The sequence below is a fragment of the Zymoseptoria tritici genome, chromosome 4 (assembly GCF_000219625.1).
Source record: "Zymoseptoria tritici IPO323 chromosome 4, whole genome shotgun sequence".
NCBI lineage: Eukaryota > Fungi > Ascomycota > Dothideomycetes > Mycosphaerellales > Mycosphaerellaceae > Zymoseptoria > Zymoseptoria tritici.
Genome location: NC_018215.1, coordinates 2,118,620 through 2,132,602, shown reverse-complemented (window position 1 = coordinate 2,132,602; position 13,983 = coordinate 2,118,620). Strand labels below are relative to the sequence as shown.

Genomic DNA, 13,983 nt, shown 5'->3' with positions numbered 1-13,983 from the left:
AGGATGACAGGTGCTGTAGGAGTCTGAGCATCGGGCAGGGGCAGCATTTTGCCACCGCGTGCCGTGTTTACAGGTTTGCTCGCGCCACAGCGGCGTTGTTGGCATGGTTGGAGATGCTCAAACATTCTTGGTTGTGTATCGACCCGTGCCAACTCGTGCTGTCTGGCTCGCATGGCTCCGTGCATCACAGCCGTGATTCCACATCTGACAAGACTTCCTCTTCGCTCCGCTCTTCATGTTGCTGCGACCACCTGTTGCGGCTGGATTTGTTGGGCACTGGTGCCACCTTCTGGCTTCGGTAGGTCGTCCAAGTCGAAGATCACTCTGATCTGAAGACTGCAGCTCGGGCAGACTGCGATGTCCTCGCCATCTCTCAGGTCCTCGATGTTGATTTCGAATCGGTCGCCGCACGGGCATGGGTAATGGTATGTTTGCAGAGTCTCATCGTATGTCATGTCCTCGATCTCGATCTCGTCGTACATGTTTTCGTCTGCCATCTTGACTCTGTGGTGCTCAGATGGGATGTCGTGGACGGATGGATGTTCGGAGAGTTCAAAAAGTCCGCGGGTTGATCTGTGGCTCGTGATGAGTCAGCGAATTAGCGGCAATGGAGCCCAGTCTATCGCCGACGACCGATGTTCCAGCTCTACGACACCACCAACGCCCACGAGATCTGCTCAGTCTGCGGGCCTGCGTACTGCAAATATCGCGAAAGACATCGCACTCGGCCGCATTGAGCCAGGTCCGATCCGCAAGACTGCCGTCCGGCGGTCAGCGCTACTCTCGCAGGAACTTCGCCGTCGTTGTCGACAGGCTACAGCCTTCCCGATACACCGGTAAGCACGCAACTATTCAAAAGCAGAGCACGAGCAGATCGCTTGGCCATGTGCCATTCTTCCGATCTTGACCGGCCAGTCGTAGGGCGTGGTAAAGATCGCTGATAACAACCACTTCGATTGACCTTCCATTTGAGACGAGCACGCAATCATCAACCATTGCAAAAAGTGAAAGCCGGCCGGTCGCCGACGACCCGACAACGCGGCGACCACGTTGTTCGACTACACTTTGCCTGAATGAGGTGGCCACCCGAACCCCACTCGTTGACAGGCGCTCGGCAAGACCTTGCGATCTTCGCCTCGCACGCAATGAACTGCAACACGGCAGCTCCATGGCATCAGATCTGACCTATGGCAGGGCGCCGGCCAAGCTTAGGTACTCAGGTAGGTACCTTTGTTCCCTTGCTCAACCTCTTGTGGACCCGATGCCGGGCGATACATATATGCCCTGGTCTTTCTCCCATCGCTTCTGACTTCTGATCTTCTTTGCACTTTTCGAAACGCAACTCGACATAATACCTGTTTGAACACCTTATACAGCACACAATTCGTCGCAATGGCTCCTGGACTTGTTGAGAACACCTTGAACGATGTGAGCGATGTAGCCGAGAAGGAGTACATCAAGGACAAACTCCAGAGCACAGAGTCAAAGGAGGCCTTCGGCCAAAGTGCTAAGACCACCAACTATGACGTTGAACTCCGCGGCGATGGCAAGCACGCCCCAGCAGCATACCCTCACTACCTTCCCTACTGGGACCCTGATACTCGCTATCCTCCGTATGAGCCATTCGAGGCCGTCCAGCCGGGCAAGAATGCCGACCCAAGCTTCCCCAACCTGCTCGCAGGCGCGGAAGTTCGCGACCTTACCGCCAACATCGGAGCTGAAGTGACTGGCGTCCAGCTTTCGAAGCTTACCAACGCCGGCAAGGACGAGCTTGCCCGCTTCGTGGCCGAGAAGAAAGTGGTCGCGTTCCGGGCACAAGACTTTGCGGACTTGCCCATTCAGGAGGCTCTCGACATCGCGGAGTACTTCGGACCATCTCACATTCACCCTGCGTCTGGTGCTCCGAAGGGCTTCCCGAAGGTTCACTTGGTGCATCGTTCGGCATCGGATACGACTGCCAAGGACTACTTCCAGGAGAGGACGTAAGTTTGGGAGTGCCATCTCTTGCTGCTGCAAAGACTAATACTTCCAAGCAATTCGATCACATGGCACTCCGACGTTACGTACGAGATGCAGCCTCCGTCCACAACGTTCTTGTATCGTCTCGACGGACCTGATGCGGGAGGGTAAGTTCGAGATTCACGCTGATCATTACCGTCCGATCTAACATCGTTGCAGTGACACACTGTTCGCAAATATGGCAGAGGCGTACAAGAGGCTGTCACCCGCCTTTCAGGAGCGCCTTCATGGCCTCAAAGCGGTCCACTCAGGCCACGAGCAAGCCCAGCAAGCCCTCGCACGCGGTGGCATTGGTATGTGCGGCATCCAATCTTTAGCTGTCTCGGGATCCGCTGACTCCTCTTCTACTTCTAGTCCGACGTGATCCAGTCTCGAACGTACATCCTATCGTCCGAACGCACCCAGTAACTGGCGAGAAGGCGTTGTTCGTCAACACTCAGTTCACCAAAAGAATAGTAGGGTTCAAGAAGGTAAGTGGTTGACGTGTATAATATTTCACGCTGTATCTGGCTGACAATCCTCCAGGAAGAGTCTGATTTCCTACTGAAGTTCCTGTTCGACCATGTGGCTCTTGGTGCAGACTTCCACGCTCGCGTGAAGTGGGAGAAGGGCACTGTGGTCGTTTGGGACAACCGCGTCACCGCACACACAGCGCTCTTGGACTGGCAGGATGGACAGAGGCGCCACCTTGCTAGGCTGACGCCTCGTGCCGAAAGGTGAGTGCCGACGGGCGCATCAAACCCTCGACTTCTTAGGAACCTTGCTGATCCGCGTGTCCCTACTCCTAGGCCATTTGAGACTCCATTCGAGAGCAACTGAGCGAGAGGTCGTCTTTTGAATGAAGAGTTGGCGATTGCTCGGCGTCAATCTCACAAAGTCGTCATTAACGTGAATGAATAAGTGCCGCTCTTTCACGCGTCAACGAGTCGAATGATCTAAGAACTCTATTGGAAGAGACAGTTCCAGAAGGGTAAAATGCATGCAGCGTGGCATCAAAGTCTTCCTTCTTTTCAGTAAATTACAATCTGTCTTGGAAAACGATTCATGGAGAAGCGAAACAGGCGTGTTAAATAGGTCTATTCCTAGCTGTTAGTCGACAATAATGCTCAACGTCTGTCTTGGATCCTTCCTCTCGAGTTGAATACAGCATTGTTCCTGCCTGAGGCGCCACAAGACGTCGTCAGATCCAAGCTTCGCAGCTGCACCTCACAGCTTTAAGCTGTGCATTGCTCCGACTTCAACACACCACCTCCGCGCCGTACCACACACACAGCCGCAGAGTCTCACGAAGATTCTTCCCAGACCGACCGACGAACGCCGCCCAACTCCGACCTTCCCACCTTCAGATAGCCACAGCGGCGTGTAGCCGTCATGGCCAAAGAGCAGGATGTCGACCCGCGCATGATGTCGGTGACGCCGCGCATACGATACAATACCATTGGAGGAGTCAATGGCCCGCTCGTCATTTTGGAGAACGTGAGTTGGATGTTGATAAGAGCTTGAGGGATACGCATACTGAGACTCGGCCAGGTCAAATTCCCCCAGTTCAACGAGATTGTGGCTATCACATTGCCTGATGGCACCGAGCGATCTGGACAGGTCCTCGAAGCGAGAGGTGTGTAAAGAGATAGATCACGCAGTAGAACGGGATCCGGACTGATCACATCCTACAGGCAACCGTGCTGTTGTGCAGGTCTTCGAGGGAACCACGGGTATCGATGTCAAGAAGGTGGGCATAGCTTGATCACCACGACTGAGATCAAGCATTGCTGACTCTCAGCAGACCAAAGTCGAATTCACCGGACACAGCTTGAAGCTTGGTGTGTCAGAAGACATGTTGGGGCGAGTCTTTGATGGTTCCGGACGAGCCATTGACAAGGGGCCCAAGGTCCTGGCTGAGGACTACCTGGACATCAACGGCTCTCCCATCAACCCGTACTCTCGTGTGTACCCCGAAGAGATGATCTCCACTGGTATCTCAGCCATCGACACCATGAACTCTATCGCTCGTGGACAAAAGATTCCCATCTTCTCAGCCGCTGGTCTGCCTCACAACGAAATCGCTGCCCAGATTTGCAGACAAGCTGGTCTCGTCCAGCCCACAAAGGGTGTCCATGACGGCCATTCTGACAACTTCTCCATCGTTTTCGGTGCCATGGGTGTCAACTTGGAAACCAGCCGATTCTTCACCAAGGACTTCGAGGAGAACGGCAGTATGGAGCGTGTTACGCTCTTCCTCAATTTGGCCAACGACCCCACCATCGAGCGTATCATTACACCTCGTCTTGCCCTCACCACCGCCGAATACTACGCCTACCAGCTGGAGAAGCACGTTTTGGTCATTCTCACCGATCTGACTTCATACTGTGATGCTCTGCGTGAGGTCTCGGCTGCAAGAGAGGAAGTGCCTGGTCGCCGTGGTTACCCGGGTTACATGTACACTGATTTGTCGACCATCTACGAGCGTGCCGGTCGTGTGCAAGGACGTAATGGATCTATTACTCAGATCCCTATTTTGACCATGCCTAACAACGGTATGTCATTTCATGCATCGATCGTGAACTCATAACTAACATACTTCAGACATCACACATCCAATTCCCGACTTGACTGGATACATTACCGAGGGACAGATCTTCGTCGATCGCGAGCTACACAACAAGGGTATCTATCCACCGATCAACGTCTTGCCATCTCTCTCGCGTCTCATGAAGTCTGCCATCGGCGAGGGCCACACTCGCAAGGATCACTCCGATGTCTCCAACCAGCTCTACGCCAAGTACGCTATCGGTCGTGATGCCGCCAGTATGAAGGCTGTCGTGGGTGAGGAGGCACTGAGCAGTGAAGACAAGCTCTCCCTCGAATTCTTGGAGAAGTTCGAAAAGACGTACATCAGCCAAGGCGCATACGAGAAGCGTTCCATCTTCGACGGGTTGGACCAGGCATGGGAGTTGCTTCGCATCTACCCCAAGGAGCTCCTCAACCGTATCCCGAAGAAGGTCTTGGATCAGTACTACCAGAGGCAGTCCAAGAAGGGCAGCAAGGATACGCGGGACAATGGAGGGGAGAACGGAGAGGCGTCCAAGCCGCAGAATGGTGAGGAGGAGAATTTGATCGACGCATAGGTATCGGTGTTTGGGTTTGTGCAGAATAGGTGCCACATTACAATGGAAATGTCATGCAATCGTGACTTGTGCTCCAGCTTAGGTTGTCTTTCTTCGTGTCATCTGGAGCTGCATGCTCAGATCCGGATAACCTGGAAATTGGACGGCTTAGTCAGTTTAACCCTAAGGTAGCGGACCTGACGTTCAGCTCAATAGCTCACTTCTTCGGTTCTTGAATTCGAACAAAGCCGTTCTTGGGAGTGGTCTTCCACACACGAGCGGATTGTATTTCGACCTCAACATGGCGGGTGACGAGAAGACCAAGGTCGCCGTGAACGGAGCGACGTCCGGCTACAATCCATCGACACAGGACAATATCACCATGGCTCTCCTCCAGAACGGCGGCATCAAGCGCATACAGAGCACTTTCCAACAACGCCTAGACGAAGCAGGCTGGTCGCAGGCGCTCCGCGACTACGTAGAGAAGCTGTTCCGAAGCGGAGAGGCCCAAACTTACGATGAGGCTCTCAAGATTGTTATGCAGCACATTGCGCTCCAGGGAGACGAGACGAAGTCGAATGGGAACAATGGCTCGTCGGCGCCCGACTTGACTATCCCGAGAGATGCTGCGAAGGATGCTGCGGCGACAGTGAAGAAGGAGTTGGCGCAAGTGGTTAAGATGGAGAAATGAAAGAGCCGGCAATGGTATATGATATCAGAAGCGAATTAAAGCAGGGCGACCCAGACCTTGCAGACGCACCGGAATATTTGATACCCTGAGCTATTGCAAAGATACGTCTCCTCGCGGTGGACAAAGACCTCGCTCGTTGCGTTGCACACACCATAATGATCACTGGAGACAAGGCTACCTTATCATGGGCCAGAGCACCTATTCATCGCCTGCGGACTGCTGGAGACAGCCAATGCACAGTCAATGCCGCAAGATCACTACAAATGCACGACATCTGGATAAGAGCACCCGCACAGCCCACTGGAGTAAACCGCCATAGTCGACCAAGTTGGACTGCAAGGAAATGACCATATCTTTCGACAACGAACCGGATTTAGCTATGGACTTGCCGCATGCAGCTTGGCAGCTAGGAGGAGTGTTGCCTGCCGTGGTAGTGAAGATATCTTACCGGCATTGTAGCGATCAAAGCTCGGATCGCTTCGTTCGCTCGCAGCCTTCATACTGGCCCAGTGTAGCGGTGGTCAGGACCTTCTTCACTCATCGGAGAAGGGAACACGGAAGGAGGCCTCGCAGGGGGATCTGGACGGGACAACTTGTTGTGGCAGTACATTCAGCACAGGCTGACACTGGCAGAGCTAGGAGTATATGGCAGAAAATACCTCTAGGTTGCCTGTCGTCAATCCATCAGACAAATCTGAAACTCATCTGAACTTGAAGCTGCGACCAGAACGACCGGGAACGGCCTTGTCGTGACGCGACGTCCAACATTGACATTCCATATCTATCATTCTTCCATTACTTGCTGAGCAGCTACCTTGGTCTCCTGTCATAAATGTCAAGCTCCCCGAATATCCCCCCATGTGAAGAACGGCAAGCAACGGCCCGTGTAGGTTAAAGTCGCCGCTGATGCGCGATTGCCGCAGGGGTCCGCGACCGAACCGCAAGGTTGGAACGATGATGGAATACTCGCGATGTAACAACTGGAACACTTAGACTTCGCAACCAGCAATGGCGCGGCTCTCCTCCATACTTCATCCGCGCTGGTCCGCGAGATACGTCTGCTGTTCGATCTTCGCCCTTTACTTTCTCTACTGCACGGTCTTCTCAATGCCTTTGCTCAGCTCAAAGCTTCCCAAGCCTTCCGGACAGTTTGACGTCGGAACAATAGACATTGAAGCGCTCTGCGAACGACGACGGATCGATGATTTTGTATTCAAAGCAACGGGCAGGCCGGCCTTCGAAATCGAGACGGTGCTATTCGCCCTCTACTATCCCGCCGTGAAGGATGCGCCCTCACGAGGGCCGCAGCACAGTTGGGTTCCGAAGCCCATTTCATTGACTGGAGAGGGATATGCACGATTCGCAAAGATGAGCAATTGGCTTACGGACAATGTCTTCACATTTGGGCTGTGGATGCTCGCTGGATCAACAATCATTCCAATAGAGGTTGACTCTCCGCTACATGGTACGGTCAAGAACTACCGTGACTACGAGACAGAGCACCCGCTGGACGACTATGGTTTGCCAGAGTTCCCAGTCATCGTCATGTCACATGGCATGGCAAGTTCGAGAATGCAGTACTCGCAATACTGCTCCGAGCTTGCCTCTCGCGGGTTCATCGTTGCAGCAGTCGAGCACCGAGATGGCTCCGGACCAGGGACCACGATCATGACACCGGATGGCAAGTCGAGAGACGTCTTCCACTACGAGGCGGGCGAGCTCGAGCCGACACCAGACACACCGAAATACAAAGAGTTGCAATTGGCGTTCCGGCAGGCAGAGGTTGAAGAGACGGCGAGAGTGCTACACATGCTCAACGATGGGCGAGGTGCAGAAGTGTTTCGGAACAATCCTCGCAAGGAGGGAATAGACCTCGCAGAATGGAGAGGAAGACTGAACACAAAGCGCATGGTCATTGCGGGACACAGCTACGGAGCTACGTTGGCGCTACAAGCATTGAAAGGAGCACCCTCAGAACGATTGCCGTTCGTTGGAGGCGTGATCTTGGACCCAGGCAAGCAATCTGGACCTTTGAACGACGACATTGACGTGCCGGTCGTGGTTGTGCACTCTCAGTCCTGGTCAGCGAAGCACTCAATATTCCAAGGCAGACCACACTTCGAGGTTGTCAAGGACCTCGTGCGCAAAATCATCGACGAGAAGAAGAAGTACGCCTGGTTCGTCACGGCAAAGGAGACCTCTCATCCCTCAGTCACAGACGCTCCTCTCATCGAGCCATTGTTGTTGGCTTGGACGACGGGATCTACCATTGACGCTCGACAAGGTGTGCTGCAGTATGTGAAGATCACGGAACAATTTCTTCATTTTCTCGAGACTGGAGATCGAAAGTCGATATTAAAAGAGGAGATATCGCACCCAGAGTATGACGAGAGCAGTCGGCCCTTTAGAGGCAAGATTGCCAAATATTGTAAGTCTCCACAAGGCCTGCGGCGTTCAATCATGCCAGATTCTGGTGTTCGTCGCCGTATTGTATAAGCATCGCTAACTATCATACCCTCTGGTGTTTAGGGCAAATACACATGAGTCCGTCGCCAGCGTGCCCAGCTCCTGGCTACTGCGGGCTGGATGATAGCGACTGACCGGGCAATAATCTGCTCTGTGCAGCAGTCGACGGGCGCCGCTGTCGGACGGCCAAACGACGGATGGCTTCGAGTGCAAAGCCATGGCTGATGTGGTTACGAAGACATGATTTGATTTCAAGCGCAAACAGGACACAGGCAATGGCACGGAACAGTATGCTAGGCGTTACTTCTCCAAGTTTGGAGCTCAGTGTGCACTTTGTTTGTACCATAGAAATCCCATAGGAATGAGGCTTGTAATAAAGCTTTTCTTGCTAGCATGGAGAGACTTGTTCAATTTTAATCGCAAGGTCTGACCGAATGAACGCTGTCCCGTATCCCGCCGATCTATTTGTGTGTCATCAAACTTCCTCGATTGGAACGCAGTACGAAGTACACTCCACCTCCGTCATGAACATGTCGACCAAGTGCATTCACTCGCAGCTCATGCAGATCGAGAACGCTTGACAGAAGGCTACACGCTCCAGCTGAGCTGGACAGCTGAAGACGCGATTCTTCAGGTCCTTCGGGCCGCGCATGCTGCGGGTCAGATTCGTATCCTTGTTAACTCTCCTTTTGCGTTAGACCGCGACCGTGCCATCGGCAGGCAATGTCTTCAATGGCTGACGCGCAGCGCCGGCGAGAAATTGAGAATGCTGGCCTTTACTTTCAATGTCTAATAATACCAAATCCTCTGCGCGACTGCCTTCCCTTCTTCTCGGACATCACCTCCCCGACCTGGCGACATCGATGACGACCTCGAAACCTGCCTCACAATGATCCTAGTGACTCCGTCGCCGGGGACGGCGAAGCTCTTGATTATCGCGGGAGTCACATCCTTCCTTCTGCTCGCTCTGTATGGATTCGGACCAAGCGCTGTGCCTTTTGACTTGGAGACATTTTCGACTCCCGTGGAGCTTCCTCAAAATCCTCCATGCCAGTTACTACCAGGAGCCGAGGACATCCTCGTCGTGATGCGAACCGGCGCCACGGAAATCAAAGACAAATTGCCCGCTCATATTGAAACAACATTCAAGTGCTTCAAGAACCTGGTGATCTTCTCGGACTACAACGAAACGTTTCTGGGATATCCAGTTCACGATGTTCTGTCCAATGTGAACCCCGAGATCAAGGACACGAATCAAGATTTCGAGATCTATCGACATATTCGTGAGGTCGGTCGCGAAGGACTGAATGAGTCTGAACTCTCTGGAGCGGTGTCAGCCGAAAGCGGACCTGTGGGCAAGAATGACAATGCAGGCTGGCGCTTGGATAAGTGGAAATTTCTACCAAGTGAGTCCATCACCAACACATCTTGGCAACAACATGTTCTGTGTGGAAACGGAAGCTGACCAGTCTTCTCGCAGTGGCTAATGAAACCTTACATATGTATCCCGACTTCAAGTGGTACGTGTTTGTAGAACCGGATACATACCTGGTCTGGTCTTCATTATTGCAATGGCTGCCCACACTAGACTCCGGAAAGGCCTCATACTTTGGCAGCGAGGTCATGATCGGCGATGACATGTTTGGTCACGGCGGGTCCAGCTTCGTCATCTCAAAGCCGGCTCTGGAGAAAGCAGCCGAGTCCTACAACAAGGAAACACAGCGATGGAACGATATCCTTGCCGGCCATTGGGCCGGAGACGCTGTGCTTGGAAAATTGTTGGATGAGGCCGGTGCGCGCGTTACTGCCACGTTCCCGATGATTCAGGGTGGCAACTTCTACGATCAGATGGACTGGGATGGGGGGAATGATCATAATGGAAAACTTTGGTGTCGCCCTGCTTTATCATACCACCATTTCACGCCGGATGAAGTGCGGGAATTTTGGAAGTTCGAACAGACGTTCATTCAGCACGCCTTGATTGAGGCTTCCGAGAAAGAGTCAACACTTACGGCCTGGAGGGAGCCTCCTATGGCCGTGCTGCATCATCGAGATGTCTTCAAGCTGTTTGTACAGCCAGCCATCGCCGAGGCACGGAAGGATTGGAACAACACTGCTGAACAGCTCGTATCTGAGGACACCTCAGTGGAGAATTGTCGGAATGCGTGTCTGGCTAAGGACGACTGTAAGCAATACGCCGTTGGTCCCGCTGGCTGCTCAATTGGCAATAAAGTGCGGATTGGGTCGGCGCAAACAGGCACGGAAGCTTGGTGGCTCACGGAGAGGATTCAGGAGTGGGTTTATCACAAAGACAAGTGCCACGGCCAGGAAGGATGGTCAGTGTCTTGAGGGGTAGACTTGATCAAGGCAGGACTGGCGTTGGGTTTGTACATTGCATATCTATGTATTGCATATTTCCCGCCTCAACATATGAGGCTATAGATGAGAGAACGGAAAGGAAGAAGTTTACAGCAAATTCTCGAAGGCACGATCTCCGCGATACGCAATCCACTGCTCTAGCACAGACGCACATGCAATGAACGCCATTCGTCTGATCCTTGCCGTGTCGTGGTTGCCATGTGGTCGCATGATCTGACCGTCGACACTCACTTGCATGGCCCGTGCCTCGGCGCCGCGTTTTTCCGGCCAAGCTGCATCAGTTCCAAGTCCAGGGGCAGATCGGAGAAATGTTCGGCCTTTGCGACCTGCTCGATGTCCTCGAAAAGGAAAGCCGTAGAGGAGACGGTGATTAACGGGAGATCTGGAGCCAATCGAGCGATACTAAGGCCTGTTTATGTGGTTGTGCTGCTTTTTGCTGCCGGCAAGAGTTTGTGGGGCAATGCGGAGATTCGGTGCGGGGTTGATCCTAGTGCATTCATTCACCCAATCACCATCTGCGTCACGGAGGAAAGAAACCATGTCGGCGAATGGAACCACACTCCGCACCGTTGTTAGCCACGCGACCGCCGACCAGGTCGAGGGAAATGGACCGAAAGCCATGGACATAAAGATTCTGCATGTCGCCTCCTCTTCCTCATCTCCCTCTTCTCACCCTCAACGCTCGCGCGCACTCTCTGACGTTTCCTCAAGGCGACCATGGCTGACCACAACGTGACCACGCCGGTGCAGGAGCACCACAACGAGAAGCATGGCGATCCACTCCATTTCACCGCGGATGAGCAATTGAAGCAGACCGACTCCATGAAGCAGACTGTGATCGATGCCAAGAAGGCGTCCGACAATGAGCACAGCATGTCTCTGATCCAGGGCATCAAGCTGTATCCAAAGGCGATCATGTGGTCCGTTATTATCTCGACCTGCATCGCCATGGAAGGGTACGATGTTGCGCTCATCAACAACTTTTACGCATTCGATTCATTCAAGAGAAAGTTTGGTGAGGAGATTTCGCCTGGCAAATTCGAGGTGAGTGATGTGAAATCCATTGCGAACGAACGGAGCCGCCGAAGACGAGGTTTACGGGCAATGATTCGTAGTCGACTAACATTTATTCAGGTCCCTGCTCCATGGCAATCAGGACTCAGCAATGGTGCCAACTGCGGCGAGATCATCGGTCTGCTGCTCAATGGTTTCGTCAGCGAACGCTTCGGCTACAGATGGACGGTCATCTCGTGTCTGGCGATGATCATCGCTTTCACTGCCATTTTCTTCACAGCCAATACCGTTGAGCAACTTTTGGTCGCCGAGATTCTCTGCGGTATTCCATGGGGAGTGTTCCAGACTCTTTGCATCACGTACGCATCCGAGGTGTGCCCGGTCGCGCTGCGAGGATATCTCACCACTTACATCAACGCTTGCTGGGGCTACGGCCAGCTCATCGCGATTGGAGTCATCCGAGCAATGGTTAACCGCAACGATCAATGGGCTTATCGCATTCCGTACGCTCTCCAATGGATGTGGCCCGTCCCTTTGATGATTGGTGTCTTCTTCGCTCCGGAGAGCCCGTGGTGGCTGGTCCGAAAGGGCAAGCTCGTGGAGGCGAAGAAGTCTCTCATCCGCCTGACTAGTCTGAACCGCGAAACCGATTTCGATGCCGACGAGACGGTCGCTATGATGACCCACACGACTGCACTCGAGAAGAAGATTACCAGCGGAGCCTCGTACTGGGACTGTTTCAAGGGGACCGATCTCCGCCGGACTGAGATCGTCTGCATGGCGTGGGCGATTCAAAACTTGGCCGGCAACTCTTTCTCCAACTACAGCACTTATTTCCTGACCAACTCCGGCGTGAGCGAGACGAACTCTTACAACTTCGCCATGGGACAATATGGTATCAACGTCGTCGGTGTGATCGGCTCGTGGTTCCTCATGTCGCGAGGCATTGGACGTCGAAGCCTGTACCTGTACGGTCTTTGTGGACTCTTCACCATGTTGCTCATCATGGGACTGCTGGGCTTGGCTCCAGATTCGCAGCGTGAAGCTGCCGGTCTGGCCACTGGTAGTATGATGTACGTCTTGACTTCTGCTGTGCTGCATTGAATTCATACTGACAATTTTCGCAGGATCGTGTGGGCAGCTGTGTACCAGCTCACTGTGGGCACGGTCTGCTATTCACTCGTCGCTGAAATCTCGACCCGTCGTCTCCAGATCAAGACCGTTGTGCTCGGACGAGCCCTTTACATCGTGGTCGGAATTATCGCTTCTGTCCTCACTCCTTACATGGTCAACCCAAGCGCTTGGGATTGGGGTAACTATGCTGGCCTCGTAAGTGCTCCGCCAACTACATCTTCTGCTGATAGCCTCACTAACACCTCATTCCAGTTCTGGGCCGGCAGCTGCGCGCTCTGCATTTTGTACACATACATAAGAATCCCCGAACCACGAGGCCGTACCTTTGCCGAGCTGGATCTTCTGTTCGAGCGCGGCGTCAGCGCGAGGAATTTTGCTACCACGGAGGTCGACGTGTTCGACGAGACTGTGGACGAGAGCATTATTGCACAGTACAAAGACAATCTTGGTGTGCAACATAGCGAAAAAGCATTCGAGGCCGAGACTAACAAGGCATTCAAAGGTTGATGATCGAATATTCGCAGGTCTTTAATGTAGTATAGCTAATGCCATCACGCTGAATTTATCGTACTCATTCGTTGAGATGAAGAGCCTCTGTACATCTCTGCCATGTTGTCATCCGTTCGAAGTGCTTGTCGTGATGTTCTGTCTCAAACAGGCAGGAGCAAGAAAGCCAAACTTCACGACATGTTCCCGTCCAACCTCAACCTGCAGCCATCACATCATCAGCATGGCAACTCCGGCAGCTCCAATCCTCGCATCAAGCATTTGGCTAGCACACAAAGAAACATTTGCAAAGGAATCACAAACAGAACCGTCACGCAAAAGACGAAAATTAGCTACATGCGTCAAAACCATCAACGATGCACTCGACGGAGGCTTCGACTTCGGCTCAATATCATGCATCACTTCCGAGCCCGGCCATGGATCCAAAGACATCGTCCAAGAATTGCTCATGTCACATCTGACGGGCGATCCGAACGCCGCCGCGACGGTGATAGATGGCACGCTCTCGTTCGATGTGCGGGGTCTGTTTCAGCAAATCGAGGTCCTACTGAAGGATAAGCAAGAAGCGCTGAAAGTGCTGGACCGACTGAAGATCAGCAAGGTGTTCGACTTTGTCGGCTTGACGGAAGCTGTTGATGAAGTGCGAGATACGCTGGAGGCGAAGCCTGT

The 13,983-nt window shown here is 53.1% G+C and overlaps 7 protein-coding genes across 7 annotated transcripts; 6 read left to right on the top strand and 1 right to left on the bottom strand.

Moving 5' to 3' along the window:
• Nucleotides 1-263: 263 nt before the first annotated feature.
• On the bottom strand, nucleotides 264-497 carry MYCGRDRAFT_31164 (uncharacterized protein; the record flags this gene model as incomplete). Its single annotated transcript, XM_003853047.1, has 1 exon — nucleotides 264-497. A coding segment is annotated over one exon (234 nt), but the record flags the coding sequence as incomplete, so codon positions are not given.
• Nucleotides 498-1,340: 843 nt separating this feature from the next.
• On the top strand, nucleotides 1,341-3,140 carry MYCGRDRAFT_71416 (uncharacterized protein; the record flags this gene model as incomplete). The annotated part of the gene is made up of 6 exons (XM_003853266.1): nucleotides 1,341-1,982; nucleotides 2,034-2,126; nucleotides 2,179-2,312; nucleotides 2,374-2,489; nucleotides 2,545-2,735; nucleotides 2,808-3,140. The coding sequence occupies 6 exons, from the start codon at nucleotides 1,393-1,395 to the stop codon at nucleotides 2,836-2,838; spliced, it is 1,155 nt and encodes a 384-aa protein (XP_003853314.1).
• Nucleotides 3,141-3,293: 153 nt separating this feature from the next.
• Nucleotides 3,294-5,208, top strand: MYCGRDRAFT_71411 (v-type proton ATPase subunit B; the record flags this gene model as incomplete). The annotated part of the gene is made up of 5 exons (XM_003853267.1): nucleotides 3,294-3,495; nucleotides 3,550-3,634; nucleotides 3,693-3,748; nucleotides 3,803-4,553; nucleotides 4,603-5,208. 5 exons carry the CDS (start codon nucleotides 3,391-3,393, stop codon nucleotides 5,142-5,144), a joined length of 1,539 nt encoding a protein of 512 aa, XP_003853315.1.
• A 216-nt stretch (nucleotides 5,209-5,424) lies between these two features.
• On the top strand, nucleotides 5,425-5,814 carry MYCGRDRAFT_92737 (uncharacterized protein; the record flags this gene model as incomplete). The annotated part of the gene is made up of 1 exon (XM_003853268.1): nucleotides 5,425-5,814. The coding sequence occupies one exon, from the start codon at nucleotides 5,425-5,427 to the stop codon at nucleotides 5,812-5,814; it is 390 nt and encodes a 129-aa protein (XP_003853316.1).
• A 1,004-nt stretch (nucleotides 5,815-6,818) lies between these two features.
• On the top strand, nucleotides 6,819-8,672 carry MYCGRDRAFT_58295 (uncharacterized protein; the record flags this gene model as incomplete). Its single annotated transcript, XM_003853269.1, has 2 exons — nucleotides 6,819-8,242; nucleotides 8,344-8,672. 2 exons carry the CDS (start codon nucleotides 6,823-6,825, stop codon nucleotides 8,412-8,414), a joined length of 1,491 nt encoding a protein of 496 aa, XP_003853317.1.
• A 421-nt stretch (nucleotides 8,673-9,093) lies between these two features.
• On the top strand, nucleotides 9,094-10,629 carry MYCGRDRAFT_71407 (putative galactosyltransferase; the record flags this gene model as incomplete). Its single annotated transcript, XM_003853270.1, has 2 exons — nucleotides 9,094-9,686; nucleotides 9,761-10,629. The coding sequence occupies 2 exons, from the start codon at nucleotides 9,170-9,172 to the stop codon at nucleotides 10,627-10,629; spliced, it is 1,386 nt and encodes a 461-aa protein (XP_003853318.1).
• An 852-nt stretch (nucleotides 10,630-11,481) lies between these two features.
• On the top strand, nucleotides 11,482-13,314 carry MYCGRDRAFT_41082 (uncharacterized protein; the record flags this gene model as incomplete). The annotated part of the gene is made up of 4 exons (XM_003853271.1): nucleotides 11,482-11,703; nucleotides 11,794-12,746; nucleotides 12,801-13,002; nucleotides 13,060-13,314. 4 exons carry the CDS (start codon nucleotides 11,482-11,484, stop codon nucleotides 13,312-13,314), a joined length of 1,632 nt encoding a protein of 543 aa, XP_003853319.1.
• Between the last annotated feature and the right edge of the window lie 669 nt (nucleotides 13,315-13,983).